General features: G+C 51.9%; 1 protein-coding gene across 3 annotated transcripts in view; it reads left to right on the top strand.

Moving 5' to 3' along the window:
- PCK1 (phosphoenolpyruvate carboxykinase 1) overlaps window positions 1-16,352 on the top strand; it is a 58,487-nt gene extending 42,135 nt beyond the window's left edge. For 2 of the 3 annotated variants that reach the window (XM_067708584.1, XM_067708586.1), the window contains 9 exons: window positions 11,007-11,270; window positions 11,767-11,948; window positions 12,506-12,709; window positions 12,832-13,019; window positions 13,234-13,396; window positions 14,013-14,237; window positions 14,337-14,468; window positions 14,856-14,951; window positions 15,295-16,352. In XM_067708584.1, the coding sequence (XP_067564685.1) occupies window positions 11,007-11,270; window positions 11,767-11,948; window positions 12,506-12,709; window positions 12,832-13,019; window positions 13,234-13,396; window positions 14,013-14,237; window positions 14,337-14,468; window positions 14,856-14,951; window positions 15,295-15,749 (1,909 nt within the window). In that variant the 3' untranslated portion in view covers window positions 15,750-16,352. Of the gene's footprint in view, window positions 1-10,720; window positions 10,832-11,006; window positions 11,271-11,766; window positions 11,949-12,505; window positions 12,710-12,831; window positions 13,020-13,233; window positions 13,397-14,012; window positions 14,238-14,336; window positions 14,469-14,855; window positions 14,952-15,294 lie in introns of those variants that run through there. The other variant, XM_067708587.1, reaches the window with a different exon arrangement.
- Window positions 16,353-20,970: the final 4,618 nt, after the last annotated feature.

Here is a 20,970-nt window from a genome sequence, read left to right on the forward strand (position 1 = left end):
CCCGTTGCGGAGCACAGGCTCCGGACGCGCAGGCTCAGCGGCCATGGCTCACGGGCCCAGCCGCTCCATGGCACGTGGGATCCTCCCGGACCGGGGCACAAACCCGTGTCCCCTGCATCGGCAGGCGGACTCTCAACCACTGCGCCACCAGGGAAGCCCTAGACTTTTTTTTTTTTAAAGGAAAAACATATGTCATATGCAACTTTTTTTTGACATGACAATACCTGTAATTAGATACATAAAGAACAATGAAACAGCAAGCGTTTCTAAGTATATTTTGAGCGGTTATTATCTACCATCAGTGCCTTTCAAATGTCACTTTGTCGAGGGTTCCTCTGTCGCAAAGCAGGAAACTTTCTCGCTGTTCTTCTTTAAAGTAGTTGGGAGTATTTTAAATCTCTGTGTCGAACTATGTAAGTCACTGCAAAGTTAAAGTGCTCCAAACCTTTATTTTGAAAAGCCCAAATGGTGCCCATCAAATCAGCGGGAACATTCCCTTTTCAGAATTTAGCACGTGCTTCTGGAAATGTCAGATGTGCTCTCATTTAAATAATGTGACATCTCACAAGAAGACATCTGATGAGCATTGCATTCAGTTGTTAAAAGTACAACAAAGAAAGTCCAAGAAGTTCCCCCACCCCCCGCTGAAATTTATCATTAATAATTCACATGAGCTACTTTGTGTGGACGCCTACTGAATGTGATTGAATTTCTCTTTCTCTCTCTGCAAATGGAGGCTGTGAAGGACTCATTTGAACTGAAGGGACACCTGAAATTTTCACCTGAAAGGAAGAAAGATGACGCATTGCAGTTACTCAGCTAGGCTTCACGCACTCAAAACGTGTGCAAAAATGTCTAAACACAGAAGTGCTTGACATACATCTTCAAATACAGGTATTTTAAAAACGTGTAGTGACCCCCAACACGGGAACTTTTCACTTACCACCATGGGCCAACTCACAGAAAATCCAAGCTCGCTTGTTTGCGACTCATCACGTTTTTTACGGGTGTGCACAGGGTTCAGAATGCTTGTGCATCTCTTGTGACTTTGAACCTGGAAGTTGTAGTTTGCTGAACAGAAGTAAACACGAGCCCCCGAAGGACTGGTCCATGGCTACCGTCTTGTTCCCAAGATGCCACAGGCCCAGGAAGACAAACGTTGGCCTGAATACAGCTTGGGTTGGTGCAGTGGGTCAATGGGAGGGGTACCAGGGAGCTGTTTCTGGGCCTGGTATTCACCCTTTTCCTTTTCCTTTTCCTCTGCTCCCCACCCTTGGTCAAAAATATGGAGGCTCGACTCGAATGAATAGCTCAGGGAGCAAAAGGCCGACCTCAGTGCCAGGTGAAGTTTTGAGACAGGTGGCTCACCCTTGCCCATGGACTAGCCCCTGGCACCCATAGCATCAGGGGCCAACAGCCTTCCCAGCGCCGAATGAGATCAGGGATGGGAAACAATTAAGAAAACTTTGCTAGCATAGCCCCCTAGCCTAGGAAACGGCTCTCTGAAGGAGACACTGTCCTCTCTCGGAGGAAGTCGAGGCAGGTTGGCCTGAGTCACCGTGCATCTTTGTGGTGCAGCTGGTGACACAAGAGTGCACTGGGGAGGGGAAGTGTAATGGCTGCCATGCTTCCTCTCCCCAGGCTTAAATTAATTTCTTCATATGTTCTCGTTCATTAACAGTGATGGATAGAGTGAAGATATTATTAATAAAAATTAGGTAACCAGCCTGGGAATGGACTTTTGTTCGTGCCTCAGCACTTAGCAAAGGGCAAGTGTAAAAAGGATATTTTCAGCAGCTTGTGATTGGAACGAGTCGGGCCAGGTGGAAGACGATTCCAGCCATTTATCAAAGCTGTCAAGACGCGTCTCCCACCAGAAGTGTTTACCAATATTCACAATGAGCTCCTGCGTGCTGCTCATAGGAGCCCGGTCGGCCGTAACTCAGGACTTTGAAAACGACTCGGGTTATTTAGTGCCCCTATTTGATCGAATGTGCGTCCGTCCTGTTGTTCCTGATGCTCCTCATTATGAGAAGGCACTGTGGAACTTCTGGAAAGGTAAACAGCTGCTCAGAAAGGCTGCTCAGAAAAACGCCTGCCTGGCTATAGCTTCGAGTGAGCCCAGGCAGAACGTGCTCCGGGGAGCGGATGATGCCGGGGAAACGGCAGCATCAGGAGTGAAAAATGAGCTGGTTATTCCACACACGTGATAACATAAATCTGACTCAAGGAACTGAGAGAGAAGAGTAGACAGGAGAGCATATGGAAGAAGTTAAATAAAAACCCGAGGTGGTACTGCCGTTACTCCACGAGGGGGTGGATGCGTTGATGGGGTGTATTTATTGCCTGCACCCTGTACTTGGTACTTAGTCACTGTCGCCGAGGGGGGCTCTGCGCCGCTGTGTGTAGAACTTGTCTTCCAGCTGCGTTTATTTAGCGGTTGTTTGCTGTGTGCCTACTGTGTGCCAGGCATGGTTTAAGGTGCAGAGTTTGCTGAAAGGATTGAGAACACAGACTCCTAGAAGTCAGGAATTTTGCGTTTGCTTTTTTGTCCCTTCATAAGCCCACAAGGATGTTTATTTGGGTTACCAAGTATGACCGGGGCTACCCTCTGATGTAAGTTCTGTAATAATCCTCACTTGACAGTTGAGGGAACTGAGGAAGCATAGAAAGGGTATGACTTGAGGAGGGCCACATGGTCCAGATACGAACGGGAGCCTCGGCCTCCGGCGTCCATGCTGTCGGCTACGACACTGCTCTGCCCCCAAAAGGACACCATAGGCCCCTCCTGCAGATAGAAATACTGAACCAATCCTTGTTTCTGATCACCGGAATGGTCAAAGCGGGGCCACTGCTCAGTGAGGTTGGCCCACGTCTGTACATATAGAAGCTGGTGTCTGAAAGCCCGGACTTCTCATGGCCTTCCAACCCTGGAGCAGTGGGCCCTGCCTCTTGGAGAGAGAACCCACAGGGGCTTGTGTGCGGAGGCCAGCCCCTGAGACAGACGTCGATGCCCTAGACCCTGCTGGTCCTGGCCAGGTCAGCCCCCAACAAGGCAGAGAAGGATTGAGAAAGAGGCCTGTTGCGTCACACCTTCCTTGCACCAAGCCAGGGAAAGAGAATTTGCCTAACCTCGGCTTTCGGCAGAGCTGCAGGATGGAGTTCTGCCTGACTGAAAATGAAAGAATGCCAGAGACATTAGCAGGGCAGAGGTCTCCCCAGCCCCTGCTTCCCATTCTCCCGGCTGAAACACCAACTTGCTGACGAGACAAATCTTCCCCATCTGTGTTGGCCTGTGATTCTAGGTACCCACGAGAGATTTCTCACCCCCTTGCCAATTTTATCTTTTCTTGAAATATCCGAAACACCAAAATGAAAGTTTCTTTCCACCTTTACCATTTATTTTACTTGGTTGCCTCTTCCAAGCAACACAGACTAGTTTAGGCAAAGGGGCTCGTGGGCTGGCATCTTTTTCCATCAGACTCTGTGGTCATTGTTCAAACAGGGTTTTCTGCGTATGGGTAGAAGGGCTCTGACTTGGTACTAGGATATGAGAGCAGCATCCTGAGGGGCCTCCGTTTCCTCTGTATTTCAATTTGGAAGTATTTTAGGGTATTACGGCTAAGTTAGATGCCCCAGTCCCTGATGAGACACGCTGGCTGGACCCCGATCCTGGGGGATGTGTCCCGAGTACCAGTGCTGTGAATCCCACCTCCCACCCTTGGGAGAAGAGCTGAGAGTGTGAGATTTACTGAGTTTTAGGAATTATCCCCAGCACGGATCGGAAAAGACATTTTTGTTCTGAGCCGCAACACTGCAGGCATGTGGAAGAACTTGCTTCGTTACCAGGGAGCTCTAGGAAAGAGAGCGTTCAGTTCCCGAGCGATTATCATTATTTCCGATAGAGTTAACTGCTCTGCAAAGTGGCTCCATTTTCTCGCTGCAAGATAAGTGCGTTGGATTGTTTTTTTTTGGTAACTATGCAATTAGTTCTTCTTGCCCCGTGCTTTGCCTGATGGTGCTGTCTTTTCTCTGTGAGTGTGCTTGGAACGGTGTTTGGCGGTGAATCTGTTCTCACTCTGCTGCACACGCTCTGGGAAAATGGACTTGCTTACCCCGTAGCACCTGAAATCGAGGGCACTGTGAGTCAGAAGGACCGGCTCAGTTTAGAGATAAGGAAACTGAGACCGTAGAGGGTAAGGGACCGATCCAGGGACGCTCAGTAACGATGGCACAAGCATTTTCAAAGACCTCCTGGAGCCCCACCACCCAGCTAACGCCCTCCACACTGCAAGTCATGTGAAAACACACAGGAGGAGTAGAAAACTGGTGGGGGACGGGTGGGTGTGCCGGAGACCCACCTGCCTCCTAGAGTGGCCTTCCGGTGAGCTCCCCTCCCCCACACACAACATACCTGCTCCCACACTGGGCCATTGTCCCACATCTTGCACATAAAAACGGCACTACATAATCTTTTTTTTGGTTTTTAACTGAGGTGAAATTCATAGCATGAAATCAACCATTTTGGAATGTAATGGAAAAAAAAAGGTCATGAAGAACCTAGGGGTAGGACAGGAATAAAGACGCAGACATAGAGAATGGACTTGAGGACACGGGGAGGGGGAAGGGTAAGCTGGGACGAAGCGAGAGGGTGGCATGGACGTATATACACTACCAAATGTAAAATAGATAGCTAGTGGGAAGCAGCCGCATAGCACAGGGAGATCAGCTCGGTGCTTTGTGACCACCTAGACGGGTGGGATAGGGAGTGTGCGAGGGAGACGCAAGAGGGAAGAGATATGGGGATATATGTATATGTAAAGCTGATTCACTTTGTTATACAGCAGAAACTAATACACCATTGTAAAGCAATTATACTCCAATAAAGATGTTAAAAAAAATAAACCGCTTTAAAGTGTAAAATTCAGTGGCATTTCGTACATTCACAATGTGATGCAACCACCACCTCTATCCGGTTCCAGAACTTTCATCACCCCTGAGGGAGACCCCCAACCCATTAAGCTGGATTAACATCACCTTTTAAGGACCCTTTCAATGATATGATTCTATGGCTTTAAAATAGGAACTCAACTCATTCAACTCTGTAGAAAACAAACACACGAACAAACAACAACAAAAAAAACCCTCCACGCTTCAGAGACTTTTAAGATTTCCCCATAAAAGTAGAACATCTAAATATTTGTCCCTAACAAACACAGCCGGGGTGGGTGACTGGGATTGCCAGGGGCAGGTGGTGCTGCACAGATCATTACACGACTGAACAGTGTTTTCCTGCCGTTGGAAACTTCCACGCCTGGGCCAGTTGGTGCCCACGGAGTCGCATCCCTGGCAATGGACACCCAGAGGTGATTTGCGCACATGCTTTTGGCTTCAGGACAAGATATGGGACTTACATTGTTGGTTTCTTATCACCTTCTGGAAAACTGCTGTCCCTTTGATCTTTACCAGGAAAGGGGCATGCTGACCTACGAATTCAGATTCCTGAACTGAGGGGCATTTTTGTGGTCATTCCCTGGGTGTCATGAGCCTCTCCATCACCCCCATTGATGGTGGGGTGGAGTGGGGAGGTCTCGGGCTTGCAGTTGACAGCCCTTGCTTGGGAAAATGGCTTATTTGCCCTCTCTGGGTCTCAGCAGTTCCACCCCTCCAATGAAAGAATTGGTTGTGAGTGGTGAATTTCCAGTGTTTTCTGAAACTCCTTGTTCAAACAGAGATCCAATGTGGCAGTCTAATATAATACTCACCACGGGTGAAGTCAGAGATGCTGCGGGTGAGGAAGGCTCTGAGCACATCCCACCTGGCCATTCCCCCTTCCTTCTCCGGGAGGCTCAGAGGGGTGCCCCCAAATCCCTCAGAGCACAGGTTGGAAACCACAGATCCTGGCTGTACAGGAACTGCAAGCACTGGTGTTGATGGTCTCTGGAATTTTTATTTTATTGGCCTCAAGGTAACCATTGACCAATGGATGTCAACCAAACTGTCCTCAGAATCCTCTGGGAGACGCCACCCAAGTGCATGGCTTTGTTTTCCATTGCTTATCTGGAATGGAGCTATTCCTCACCCCTCGCCTCAACTGCTCATTCGTCCTGGCTCTGCCCTGGTTTCCATGTTGCCCTCCTGATGGCTCCATCCACGCAGGCATCCCGTAGGCTTTTCAAAGTCTTTCTCCCTCACTCCTCAGGACCCTGGGGACAGCTAGCTGCAGCTTAGGACAACAGAAAATGTGTATGTGACCTCAGGAAGGCGTAGGGAAGATGATACCTTTAGGTTTGAAACTATTTTTTTTTTTAGTGTCTGGTCTTTCTCCTTTCAACAAAGAGGTTTTGTATGTGGACTCAACTCCTTAGATGTTTCTTCAAAAGAAGAGCAACTTTATTCATTAGGACATATGTGCTTAAGTGGCCCCAGGAAAGCTGGGGCTGGGGGTCCCTGCTGTGTTTGCAAATGCAGAAACGACAAATGCAACTCACAGGGTGGGCTGGCCAGAGGTGGCCACCCACCCTCCCCAGCCACCTTGGAGTGTGTTGAAAAATCCATGGGGGGGTTTGACTGAAGGTCCTCAGGGATTCCAGCAGCAGGGTGACAGTAGAGCTGCCCTTGCAGGTCCCTGTGGAAACCAATGGCTGGTACTCAGTTCTGAGACTTACTTACAACTAAGCCCGTGGGTAAATGGGGAAGACGCAGTGTCACTGGTCAGCCCTTTGAAGACATTGCTCAGTGAGTCCCCTTTGGAGCAGGGAGTCTCCAAGGACAGGGGCAGACTGGAGCCCTAAGACATCATCAACAGAGGGATTAGGGAACTTTGCCTGTGAGTCCTCAAAACCCTAGCTTCTCTCTGTATCACTCTTTTCTTCTAGAGAACTCAGTACTTTTAGGTAAATCTGGGTCCAATGTTTACTTTTAACATTTTGACAAGGGACACTTGCAAAGGAATAGTACCATCCTTCCATCATGTACATGTGCGTAAGGGGACGGTTGGATGACTCACGGCTCCTACATGTTAACTGAACCAACTTGTTCTCTCCAGGAGACTCAATGTAAAAACCTTGTCAGTGTTGGTAGCATGTAGAACTGCACATAAATTCTAGTTTCTCCTTTTTGTTTTTCATCTAGGTACTCTTCAAGGGAATCTAACCTATTGTTATGGAGCAAGGGCTCCTGTACCGTGGTATAGAAAGCCAAACTCTGACAGCTGGTGTTTTCAGCACAGTAAGGGTATTTTTTTGCAGGGCACCAAGCAAGGGAGTGGGAGACAAGCCTCAGACCTACTCCCTCTTGGTCTTTGAGTTGGGGGTGTTTTTAAAGGGGAAGAGCAAAGAAACAGAGATTAACCATCGTTTTGTGACATTTCCTACTCATAGTTTCAGGGGTCAGGATTCTCTGGCTTACGACTCTCTGGCCAGGTGGTCCATGGCTCAGGGTCTGTGAGCTCACCCTGCTCTGGAGAAACAACCTGAGTTTGTATGTTAGTGATGAGACCCACGGCAGCACCTTCAGTGCGTTAATGATGTTACCGATGACGACAGCAGTCTTAGTCATCTGATTCTGGTTGATTAGTGTTCAGTTAGCATAGGATTGTGGTCAGAGGAGACAAGAAAGGGAATAAAGTTTTGGATAGAGAGATTAGTCCTAAAGTCGGTAAGGGGGGCTCAGTTTCAATCCCCACTCTTGTTTTAACTTTTCCCAAATCTTTGAGGGAACAGGGTGATGACCACTCTGGCCTACTTCCTGCTGAAATGAGGCATAGTCCTACCTTAATTGGAGGAATGAAAAAGGAGGAGGGCTTCCCTGGTAGCGCAGTGGTTAAGAATCCGCCTGCCAATGCAGGGCACGTGGGTTCGAGCCCTGGTCCGGGAAGATCCCACATGCCACGGAGCAACTAAGCCCGTGCGCCATAACTACTGAGCTTGCGCTTTAGAGCTGGTGAGCCACAACTGCTGAGCCCACGTGCCACAACTACTGAAGCCCGCGCGCCTGGAGCCCGTGCTCCGCAACAGGAGAAGCCACCGCAATGAGAAGCCTGTGCACCTCAACTAGGAGTAAGCCCCTGCTCACCACAACTAGGGAAAGCCCGCGCACAGCAACAAAGACCCAACACAGCCAGAATAAATTTAAAAAATAAAATAATTTTTTTTAAAATGTAAAGAATCATAAAAAAAAATAGTCTAAGAAAAAAATGGAAAATTATTAAAAAAAAAGTTTTCGGCCCGCACCCTTGTGCCGGTTGCTTACCCATAGACATCTTCCAATCCCCAAACCATTCCTTCACGACAAGCCTAAAATATTGCCTAGGGGTGCCGATGCTTGGTCCAGAAGGGGATTCTCCAGCCAGATCCCCAGGCCAAAGGGACCTGGGCTGCTGCTGGATCTGCAAAGGAGAAGCCGCGCACCAGCAGAGGGTCTGCAGCCCATTGGCACTGATGGTTATCAAGGGAGGTGCAGAAAGCCAAACTCTGACAGCGGGTGTTTGCAGCAAAGTCAGGGTTTATCTGCAGGGCTCCAGGCAAGGAGATGGGAGACAAGCCTCAGATCCACTCCATCTTGGTCTTTGAGTCGGGGGTGTTTTAAAGGGGAGGAACAAAGAAATGGGATTAATCATTGTCTTGTGACATTTCTGTGACATTTCTTAATCGTAGTTTCAGGGCTCAGGATTCTCTGATATGTGACTCTCTGGCCAGGTGGTCCATGGCTCGGGGGTCTGTGAGCTCACACTGCCCTAGAGAAACAACCCGTGTTTGTAAGTTAGCGATGAGATCTAGAGCAGCAGCTTCCGTGCGTTAGTGATGTTATGACATCAATGTTCTCAGTCATCTAATGCTGGTTGATCAGTGTTCAGTTAGCAGAGCATGGAGTTCAGAGGTGACGAGAAAGGGATTGAGGTCAGAGAGCAAGGGAACAGTTTTGGATAGAGTGATTAACCATAAACTCAGTAAGGGGACTCGGTTCTGGGGGGACTTGGTTTAACTATTACAGTTTTTACTGGCAAAATGGGAATCTCTACCCACTCGGGGAGATCAGCCATACTGGTGTAAACGTGTGTCCTGTGTATGTACGGTTGTGCCTTTGAATGGCTAATTTCACGGATGTCAGATGCTGAGGAAGTGTCCCCAGTGACGGAGCATCACATTGTGGTTGAAATTAGACAGGACACTCACTTCTGTGTGGCTGATAGCATCATTAAGAATGAATTCCAGTGACCATCTCGGCAAATGACTTTAAACAGAGACATCTCCTATCGTACTTATACTGAAAGATTCGGCTGGCTGAATTAAAAAGCTGAGTAAATGAAACCTAGCGATGGGCTGACAGTTTGGGTGGAAGTTGGTGACACATGCACACCCAGCGCGGCAGTGGAAGCAAAGCCCCGCAGGATGGTCCTCCAAGTACTCCCGGTCTGAGATCGTCGTTCCCGACGCCTCGTGATGGTCACGGCGCCTTGCAGACACAGTCCCGGAGCCATCTCAGCTCACCCTCCACGGGGGAGGCGGGCAACTCCCCACCGCCCTCCTCCGGGGAGGGGGCGCCCACTCAGCTGTGGAGCTGGCTGGGGGGGGGGGCGTCGGGCCTTGGCCCCGTTCTCCCGACTTCTCACCTAGTGTTCTCGACACTGGCCAGCAGCTCCATAGGTCATTAAATTCGACTGACGTTCTGACGGCTTGCAAAGCAGATTCTTTGCAGCTGTTATAAAGGTCTCATTGCTCAAGTGTAATCTAGCAAAACCAGCCCCCTCCACTCCCCGGACGCTAAGATTTGCAAGGGCGACAAAAAGTGTATAGTCGACTCCAGAAATAACTGCACCCAGCCGGAACTCCTCGGACAATACATGGAAGGTTCCAGAAGGGGCAAAGGTTCCTCACAAGGGGCAGTCCGGTGTGCCGCTCCGGAGCCCAGCGGCTCCTGTTCCAACCCTCCCTCTGCCACCCACCAGCCCCGCATTGGGGAGTAGCCGCTGGGCCCCCTGTGCCTCAGTGTCCTTGTCTGTACACAGACTGTTCGTGGGCACCACCTCAGATGGTGGCAAGGGGTTAAGTCGATACAAAGCGCTTACAACAGTGCTCTGCACGTATTCATTCAGCGCCTACCGTGTGCCAGGAACTGTGCATACAAAACAGGGACAAAATAGGCAGAAATCCCTGCCCTCGCGGAGTTTCTTTCTATTTGGAGTGAGGGCAGGGGGCACACCATGGACACTCTATAAGGCTAATCACCCCTAATTAGGTCAGACAATTGCCAACAGCCGCACACCATCCCGTTGCATTTGGGGGTGTTCTTCCCGTTGGCCTTTGACTGTGGGGTGATACCTCACCACTGTCTCGTTCTACCAGCCAGCAGCGGTCTGTACACAAGACGTACTGCCAAAAGCCCTGAGGTCCCCCCAAGCCGGTGCTCTGTCCCACCTGCCTGTCAGAGGGAGGGCCTGTGTTTTGCATCAGCAGGGGACTGGGTCAGAGTTTCGTCAATCAGCAGTTGTGTAAGGCTTTGCTATGGCTGGGCCAGGGGCCGGAGGCCTCCAGCACACATTAACAACTGTCTGTTCAATGATTATCTCCCTGGGGGTTATTGTGGTGAGCCGGTCCAAAGCATAACTGACCGTGGCCGTGATCCAAAGACCAGCCCCTGACGTCAGAGATGAGCCTCCTTGGGTGTGGCTGAGGGGCTGGACCTCTGTCCTTCATGGAATTTAAAGCCAGGAAGTTCTGCCCCCAAACACCAGACAGGGCCTTCCCACTGGGAACGCACACTCACCCGCGGGAAGAGCCTTGAAAGAGACCTTTGGGTCCCTGATCCGGATCGTCCAAAGAGAAGAAAGGTAGGTAGAGCTGTTCGTTTATGTCTCTCACAAACTGCAGTGCTAACAGGAACTGGCTTTCTTTTCTCCTCCCAGCCCCGACTGTCTGGCGAGGTGCAACCCGGACAAGGCGCGTGGAGTTGGGGGGCCTCCGTGGTTGTTTTTGTTCAGGAAGCCTGTGCTTTTTCTATGGCAGGAAACTTGGCGCCCGTGCCCCTCAGCCCAGCCCCGCAGAGATGCCTCCCCAGCTCTCAGGTGGTCTCAGCTGCTCAGCCAGAGTTGTCCAGGGCACCCTGGACAGCCTGCCCCAGGCCGTGAGAGAGTTCGTGGAGAGCAACGCCAAGCTGTGCTGGCCCGACCAGATCCACATCTGCGACGGCTCTGAGGATGAGAACCGGCAGCTGCTGGGCCGCATGGAGGAGGAGGGTGTGATCAAGAGGCTGAGGAAGTATGACAACTGGTGAGCACAGCCTCGGGCCCTTCCGCGCCGCCAGGGTGCAGGTGGGGAAGTGGTGGAGGAGGGCCTTGGGCAGGGCCGGGCCGGGGCTGTGTGGTTTGCAGACTCTTGAAAAGCTTAGGAAAAGAGCCAGAACCACAGAAACTTAATTTTATGACGTTCGCAGAGCAGCCCAAGTCGTCAAAGAGGGGGCGCATGCGAACGCTGTCTGCAAACTAGGTCCCCGATCCAAAGGAAGGTCGGACAGTCCCTGTCCTAACAGACTAGCTCCTGGTCTGGTGTGTGTCTCCCTGACTGTGTCCCCGGCGGCACGGCTGTGTCCACATTGCCGGAGCCTCGCTAGCGCGCTGGGCACCAGCCAGGCGTGGGAAGAAAGTGATGATGAACAACTGGTCCCTTCGTGAATGGCGCGGGGCTGAGGGCGTCCAGGGCGCAGGTGCCGTGCAGAGAAGCAGCGCTTCCTCTCCAGTTCTCACCTGTGTAGTTTTGCTTTTTGCAGCTGGTTGGCTCTCACTGACCCCAGGGATGTGGCCAGAATTGAAAGCAAGACGGTCATCATTACTCAAGAGCAAAGAGATACGGTGCCCATCCCCAAAACCGGCCTCAGCCAGCTGGGTCGCTGGATGTCCGAGGAGGATTTTGAGAAAGCGTTCAATGCCCGATTTCCAGGGTGCATGAAAGGTGAGTGAAACGTTTATTTGAGCAAAATGTCAGCGAACCTTTTCTTATTGCGTCTGCCCTAATGTTACTCGTCATAGAACCTTTTCTTATTGCGTCTGCCCTAATGTTACTCGTCATAGAACCTTTTCTTATTGCGTCTGCCCTAATGTTACTCGTCATAGAACCTTTTCTTATTGTGTCTGCCCTAATGTTACTCGTCATAGAAACTCCCCCGGCCCCAGAGAGCCTTACATTCCACATATGAACTTGGCCGCGTATTGAAAATGTGCGTCTCAGTTCTGGTTTTATAGACTGTCTTATGCGACCAGGAAAACGCTTTCTACACATGTGGACTTAAGATAGCTTGGTGGAACCCAACTGCACATTTATGAAAACTCTTTGATTTTGGAGTTCTGGCCACTTTTCAGTGGACTCTGCTAACTCGGGGGCACTGGTGGCAAGCAAGGCGTGATGTTGTCAGAGGCGGAATCTTGAGAAGGGTCCACCGAGGGAAACAGTGGTGGTTGTTTGTGAGTCCGGGGTCATCTCTCACCGCTTCCCACCCACTGGCCCCGCAGGTCGCACCATGTACGTCATCCCATTCAGCATGGGGCCCCTGGGCTCGCCTCTGTCCAGGATCGGCATTGAGCTGACGGATTCGCCCTACGTGGTGGCCAGCATGCGCATCATGACGCGAATGGGCACGCCCGTCCTGGAAGCGCTGGGGGACGGGGAGTTTGTCAAATGCCTCCATTCTGTGGGGTGCCCTTTGCCTTTACAAAGTAAGCATATTGTTTCAAAATCAAAAGCTAGAACTGAAAAAAAACAAACAGCAAAAAGCAAGCTTCGCCTTAAACCCAGGCGGGGACGGTGCACACTGATGTGGGCGTGTCCTCCCGTGCAGAGCCTTTGGTTAACAACTGGGCCTGCAACCCGGAGATGACACTCATCGCCCACCTGCCCGACCGCAGAGAAATCATCTCCTTCGGGAGTGGGTACGGCGGGAACTCACTCCTTGGGAAGAAGTGCTTTGCTCTCAGGATGGCCAGCCGGCTGGCCAAGGAGGAGGGGTGGCTGGCAGAGCACATGCTGGTAAGAAGCAGGAAATTCTAACTGCGTGCTGTAGAGGGTCGGGCAGAGGAGGGGAAGTGGCGAACCCCTACCGCTTCAGAGTTCCGACCGTGCTCCAAGGACAGGTCTAGAAATTCCATCAGTAACGATGATGGAGACACCCTCCCAGACTAAAGCGTGCACCTCTGGGGCAGAAAGGAACGAAGTGCTTAAGGAGAAATCTTGCCTCCGACAGATTCTGGGCATAACCAACCCCAAGGGCCAGAAGAAGTACTTCGCGGCTGCCTTTCCCAGCGCCTGCGGGAAGACCAACCTGGCCATGATGAACCCCACCCTCCCAGGGTGGAAAGTAGAGTGTGTGGGGGATGACATCGCCTGGATGAAATTTGACCAGCAAGGTGACTCTTTTAGGCCCAAGTGTTGTTGATGATAATTGAACCTAAGTGAAGTTTTGGCTTTCAGAACGTACCAAATTCTCTTAAATCCACAGCGTTTGGATTTTTAATTCAGTTATTTCAGTTCTTGCCAAAGCTCAGACAGATGTATTCCATCAGCATTCTTTAATCTCATATCAAATCTGGATTGAAATGGGACCCTATATTGCTGTTTGTTTGTATAATAAATTGATTAAAATAGCTTGCTGGGGGACTTCCCTGGCGGTCCAATGGTTAAGACTTCACCTTCCAGTGCAAGGGGTACAGGTTCGATCCCTGGTTGGAGAGCTAAGATCCCACATGCCTTCGGGCCAAAAACCCAAAATATAAAACAGAAGCAATATTGTAACAAATTCAATAAAGACTAAAAAAAAAAAAAAGCTTGGTGGGAAACTGGTGTGGAAGAAAGAATCAGAGTTGACTGATAATGCTGGGATGAAAAAAGAGAAATAGATTCTAGGCAGGAGGATAAAAATAAAAGACTTGAGAATTTGGTACAGAAATTAGCCTGGCGAGATATGAGAATATATGTTATGCTTTGCTTGTATTTACTTCTACTACCTGGTTTAAAACTTTCCAGGTAACTTGCGGGCCATCAACCCAGAGAACGGGTTTTTTGGTGTTGCTCCTGGAACCTCTGTGAAGACAAACCCCAATGCCATCAAGACCATCCAGAAGAACACCATCTTCACCAACGTGGCCGAGACCAGCGATGGGGGCGTTTACTGGGAAGGCATTGACCAGCCACTGGCCCCGGGCATCAAGCTCATTTCCTGGAAGGGCAAGGAGTGGGACCCCAAGGATGGTAAGCGCCCCCCGCCCCCCCTGGGAGGCCTGGGGCCCCAGCCCACGGGCGTGTGTGTCGGGCCAGACGCTCAGGGCCTCTCCTCTCTTGCTGCTGTAGGGGAGCCTTGCGCCCACCCCAACTCGCGGTTCTGCACCCCTGCCAGCCAGTGCCCCATCATTGACCCTGACTGGGAGTCTCCGGACGGCGTGCCCATCGAGGCCATCATCTTCGGAGGGCGCCGACCTGTTGGTGAGGCTCCCCTGCATTCGGGCTGGGATGCCAGAGGACGTGGCGCACTCTCCCCTTTGCCGTGACCTTTTCGGAGGGTGTCAGGGATGCAGAGCTTCCTTTCCCAAACGGCAGGGTAATGAGCAGGCCCCAGGCTAGAACGTACTTTCTGGCCGCCTAGACCTTCTGGATCCTTGGTCCTGTGATGCCGCCCCCAGATTGACTTCGGCTGCGTGGCCTCCTGCTGTAACTTGACGTGGCGGCATCTGCCCTTAGCTCTGGGGATGCAGAATTAGCTCAGTTAGAAAGACGACACACAGCTGTGTCTTTCCATCTGCGAGATGGCATCGCCGGCCGAGGGGTCTGGGTGTCAAGGCCTGTAAAGAACGTTTCTTTCTCCTGCTAAAGGTGTCCCTCTGGTCTATGAGGCCCTCAGCTGGCAGCATGGCGTGTTTGTGGGTGCGGCCATGAGATCGGAGGCCACGGCAGCGGCAGAACACAAGGGTGAGTCCGGCCAGAATCTGGAGCCGCCGAGAAGGGAGATGGACTGCTCTGTCTCTGTGGCTCTCTGTCTCTGTCTCTGTCTCTGTGTCTCTGTGCCTCTTTGCCTCTGTGTCTCTCTCTCTCTCCGTGCCTCTCTGTCTGTGCATGTCTGTCTTCGTCTCTCTCTGGCTCTGTTTCTCTATCTCTGTCTCTGTGTCTCTGTCTCTGTGTTCCCTCTCTGTCTCTGTCTCCCTGTGTCTCTCTGTGTAGAGAGGTGGAGAAAGCCAAGTGGCCGTGTCAACGGTAAACGTGCCAACAGCGTCCTCTGAGGCATCATTTACCGACAGAGCCCCTCTGTTAACAGGCAAAGTCGTCATGCACGACCCCTTCGCCATGCGGCCCTTCTTCGGTTACAACTTCGGCCAGTACCTGGCGCACTGGCTCAGCATGGCCCAGCGCCCCGAGGCCAAGCTGCCCAAGATCTTCCACGTCAACTGGTTCCGGAAGGACAAGGCCGGCAGGTTCCTCTGGCCGGGCTTCGGCGAGAACTCCAGGGTGCTGGAGTGGATGTTCAACCGCGTTGGCGGGGAAGGGGGCGCCAAGCTCACGCCCATCGGCTACATCCCGGACGAGGACGCCCTGGACCTTCGGGGCCTGGGGGACGTCAGCGTGAAGGAGCTCTTCCACATCTCCAAGGAGTTCTGGGAGGAGGAGGTGGAAGACATCCAGAAGTACCTGGAGGGGCAGGTGAACGCCGACCTCCCCCACGAGATCGAGAGCGAGGTCCTGGCCCTGAAGCAAAGAATCAGCCAGATGTAGTCACACCCCAGACCTCACCTGGTCCTCCGCCTCCAATCCGTACAGTGCAAGCGAGAGAGCGAGAGAGAGAGAGAGAGAGAGAGAGAGAGAGAGAGAGAGGGATGGGGCTTCCTGAGTTCTCACTGCTTGCAGCACCGCAATGACCGCACCCAGAGGCCGATCGAAAGACACCCCTTAATTTTTCTGATAAGACCACAGCAGAGTAGGCTAGTCACTAATGAGGCTGTGGAGGGAATCTCGGCAGCTCCAGAGTCCACTATGCGATGCACCTTCGTTCAGCTTAGGGGCCTCAGGCTCAGAGTCTTTTTTGCTCCTTCTCTTCCGCTGTATCAGTTAGCCGGAATGCACACAAGAAGACACTTGAGCCGTATATATGTGTACGTGTGTGTGTGTCTGTTGTCTAAAGCACATTTAATAACTCTGGAAAAATCTCGGGCAAGATCACCTACTAGTAGTTGCTAGAAAGCGACGTTGCTTTGTTATTAATGTGTGTGTTTAAATTATTTTTATATACCGTAGTTCCTTACCTCTACATGATTTCAACGTTTTCCCTTAACACTTCTTGGAACAAGAATCACAAAATAAACTTTTATAGAAAAGGTGGATTTGTTTGCTGTGTTTTTCTTATTTGAACCACCACAAACAGGGAACTCTGATGACGCCCTTTGTGATGGAATCCCCTGCAAAGAATCCCCTAACCCCTGACGGAGGGGTTAGGTGGGGTTGGAGGGGGCAGGACAGAGCCAGGTGGGGAGGTGTGAGCAGAGAGAATGCTACCCAGAGGTGACACGGTGCCACACTTTGGATTTTCTGAGTTAACCACTGGTTAGTGCCTAGAAGCCACTAGTTAGTGTCCTTGAACAATTCCACAAACCTTTCAGTGGTGGATCCTGTGTAACTGGAACGGGAACGTTTAAAATGTGCTTTTTGACAAAACCTTGGGTCTCGGCTTTCCACAAGAATTCTGTCGTGGCTAACTTCACAGGTTTTTGTCAATCAATACTTCTTTTGAGCAATGCTTTTCTCCACCGTCATCCATAGGGGAAGAGAGTAGAGAGAAAAAGGTCCTTCAGAAGAAACAGCAAAAGGGCTCTCCAGGCATTGACGGAGCGCCTTCTGTATACAGAGTGTCGTGCCACTGGTGGGCTCACAATGGGCTGCCTCAAGCCCTCCGCTGGTCCCTCTGTTCCAGATGTTCGTTTATCAGGTCCTCCGGGCAACCCGAACGAACCACACACTGGACGGGGCCTCGCATTCTGTGGACGCACAGGGCCTTCTCTGGTTGCCGGTCTCCTTTCTGGGCCGGCTCTCCCGCTCGGCACACCCCAGCCGTGCGTGTTCTCAGGGGGGTCAGGACGCCTTGGCTTTGCTCGCTGCCACAGCTCACAGACTCGCCGGTTCCCCAAAAGTCCTCTGTGCCTCGCAGGCACCATGTGGAAGGTCAAGCTGAGACCCCCCTATTTTATAGGTGGGGAAACCGAGGTCAGACGGGTCCGTCGGGGAGCCAGAGTTTCCTTCTCCTTTAAGGCGTTGAGAGCTGCCGGGGCTCTGCCCGCAAAGTGTCAAGTTCTGATAGCAAAACCACTGACGGGAAAAACCATTGAACTCAATTAAACGCTATCTGCTGTATTAATTTAAATCAGTGGCTTTCAGACCTGTTTTTCCTTTTCGCTGCAGAACACTCGCTTGACATGTACTCTGACTCAGAAACCCAGCAGCGAAGGGAGACACGACAGGAGGCTGGGTGGGTGTCGGGACCCGGGCCCCCTGGCTTCCTTTCTTCCACCCCCTGAGGCAGTTCCTTGGACCCCTGAGAGGCACTTCCAGGATATAGCGTGGGCACCATTTTTAAAATGCATGCTCCCGGCCCCGGCTTCCTGTTCCAGGCCCTCGGTAGGCTTCATCCCTTTTCGAGTAAAGCCAGCCATCTCAGAAATCCCTGTGCACAGCATCACTCACCCAGCCAGCAGACTCTTATATGACCATGTTGCCACCTGACCCAGGAAGCCTGGAGGACAGCCTGGAGGAGGTGCCTTAAACAGAGTAAGAGTTTTCAGGGAACCAAAAGGACTCAGCACTCACCATTGGCGCCTAAGTCAGTTTCCGAAAACAGTGCCCACTGTGTTCCACCTCGAGGTCCTAGTTTCTGTGCTGGGCCCTGTGGCCACAATCATCAGGACGCTATGACCTTGATGGCTGACATTATAGTGTTCTGCCTGAGCCCGAGCCAGGCGGGAAGGCAGGTAAGGCCAAGGCCGTGTGCAGGTGGTCAGGCTGAGGCCCTGAGAGTGGCCCATTGGTCAGGTGGGATGGGAGTGAGAATGAAAACTCAGCCCCCCAGGTCCTGGTCAGCCCTCCCCACAGTACACACGAGTCCAAATCAACACAGGGACTGACGTTCTCTACTGGAATCCAGTGTAGGAGCTGCCCCCTGACCTCCATGGGTTCCCGGAGCCCTGCTGGGGTCTGGGTTAAAGACCAGAACACAGTAGGTACATAGCACATATTGAACCAGGACAACAGATCTGTCCCTATGTTCACCCGAGGTTCTGGGGGAGAATCCAGGGTAGCGGGGCAGGTGAGGGGGCGGGGCCGGGGGCTCTGGGAGTCGGGAATTGCAGGGCCCTCTCCCCTTCCTCCCTCTCTGCTTTGGCCCAGCCTAACCCAGAGTCCCCAGTCTGCCCCTGCTCTCGCCCCCCCGGGTGCCACACAGCACGTTCCTTCCCGAGCTTTAAGGCCACAGGCGGGGCCCTGGAGGCTCCTGGACCTGCTCCCCTGCCAGAGCGGTGACCTCACCTCTTCTTTGTCCTCACTGCCAGCAGTTGCAGCAACAAGGGACCGGGTTCCATCGTCTATGGGAAAGGGCGGGCTGCCTCATCCCTCCCTCCTGCACTCCTTCCTTTCCTCAGGGGTAGTAAATACTGGTGACCTTGGACACATCCCAGCTCTGCCTTTGGCCAGCAGCGTTACCTGACGTGACACCCTGATCGATGCCGTGACACAATAAGACCTCTGCTGGAGTCCAAGGAGTATAAAGCGAAATAGCCCAGCTCAGAACAGGTGCTGGGGCCCAGAGGGTCTGGGTGTGAGTCCCACGCTACCTCTTCACAGCAGTGTGGCTTCAGGTGACCGCACAAAACTCTGAACCTCAGTTTCCTCAACTGTAAAATGGCCTCCACTCCAATCAGGGCTGACATTCGATACGGTGGGGTTGGAGGTGAGGAGCTGAAATCACCCCACACAGGCTGATGGGGAGCTGCTGCCCCAGCGCTCTGACTGCCCCTGGCTCACCCACCCCCAGTCTTCCCTCAGGACCCCCAGACCTCCGCACACAGCTGAGGGGCTCCCAAATCTGGGCTCAGGGTCCCCTCTGGGTGGTCATTGCTCCCACTGGCTTTTCAATATTTTGAACATCACTCCTGTCCTAGCCCCGCCTCAATGCTTTTACACCACACAAATCCCCCAACTCAGAACTTTGCTGCAAACCGTGGAGTTTGGCCGGTGGAGAGGAAACCCTCTAACTGAGAAAACCCTGAGTCCTCTGACCTCCCTGCAATGGACTGAGATCAAGCTTCCTCCAGGGGGAAAACCGGGGCCCTGAGATGGAGGCAAGTTTCAGAGAGAGTGATATTAAAAATGTGACTTTTTCCTGCTTTTCTGAAGCTTTCCTTGAGTCTTTCTTGCACAGAAAGCTGAACAGAGTGGGACCCTTGGGAGATGCTCCACGCGGGCTCTTGTTAAGTATCACCTCCCGGGACCACAGCACGGGTGACAAGGACATTGACGCAGGCAGGGTGGCTGCGGTTCTGATTATTACAGAGCTGCTCCCACGCACGATGTTCTCTCTACCATCTGCCCCCCCCCCCCTCCACCCCAGAGCCCAGAGGTTTCTTTGATGCCACAGAGCCGGGATTCAGGGCTGCTACGGAGGAACGACAGACGTCACTGGTCCACAGTCACATCCGGGGCGGGGCCCAGAACGCACGTCTGGCTGACAGCTGCCACATCTTTGCGCTGATGCTTGCTCTTGGGGGCTGGCTTGTCTGCCACCTGCTTGGCGCCGGGAGGCCCCCTGGTAGCGCGGTCTGCAAATGTGTGAATGCACACCAGACACGCCAGCCCCAAAGGCAGACCCTTTCTCCAGGCGAAGACATTTTCAGCAAAATATGCTGTGAATATTTGCTCAGCCCAGGAAAATGACTTTAACTGCGTAATTAAACTCGATGTAGATGCTGCTTCTGGACGGAATGACTGGGGAGAAGTTGAGACCTCAGCTGTCCCTCTGCGTTTGCTGAATAGAGGGAGGGACTGCTTGTTTGCAGAGACTTTGCCCTGGTCCCTGTCTTTCCTCCGAGCGATGAGGGTGTTGAGAAAAGTCAGGGAGGATGGAGGAAGGGGCTTGGTGGCTGCTGGAGAGAGGAGGGAGAGGAAAATTCCCCAAATCAGAGAACCAACAGCAAAGGGACCCCGCCTCTCCGACGGGATTTGCGCTGTGCGTTCCAAACGTTCTAAGGCACATCCCACCTTCCCCGGGTAACTGGTCACTTGAGCAAACGATCAGTACCCTGAAATGGGGGAAACGCACTAGATTGAATGAAGAAGAAAAGGTTGCATCTCAGTCATTAATTAAACGCAGCATTCCTCACTAAGGTGACCACATAAATACACCCCTAAGTGGAAGAAGCTAGCCACAGAAGACACATGCATTGCGTGGTCCCAGTGATATGAAATGTCCGGAATAGGCAAATCCACAGAGATAGAAAGTACATTTGTGGTTTCTGGGGGTCAGGGGTCAGAGGCCTTGGGGAGAGATTGCTAACGGGTGCAGAGTTTCTGATGAAAATGTTCTCAAATTAGATTGTGGTGAAGGTTGAACAATCCTGTGAATGTATTCAAAGCCACTAAATTGTGTATCGTAAGTGGGTGAATTTTATGGCAAGTGAATTAAAGCTCCATAGAGTGATGTGAAAAAAAGAATAAATACAATAAAAACAAGAGTCTGTCTTAACTTGCATTAGAAACCGGTTGTCCGCCAAAGGCTCTGAGTTGGAGGGCTGCGTTCGCCTTGTCAAAAAGGGAGATGAGGGGGTAGAGGGAGGCGGCAGGGGCAGAGGCAGCTCACTGGGACGCTCTCCCGGAGAGTATCAGGAAGACTCAGGGAAAATGGCAAAGGGACGGACTTGTTCATTATGGGGTTCAATGCCATTTAATGCGCACCTGT

The sequence above is a fragment of the Pseudorca crassidens genome, chromosome 15, assembly GCF_039906515.1.
Source record: "Pseudorca crassidens isolate mPseCra1 chromosome 15, mPseCra1.hap1, whole genome shotgun sequence".
NCBI lineage: Eukaryota > Metazoa > Chordata > Mammalia > Artiodactyla > Delphinidae > Pseudorca > Pseudorca crassidens.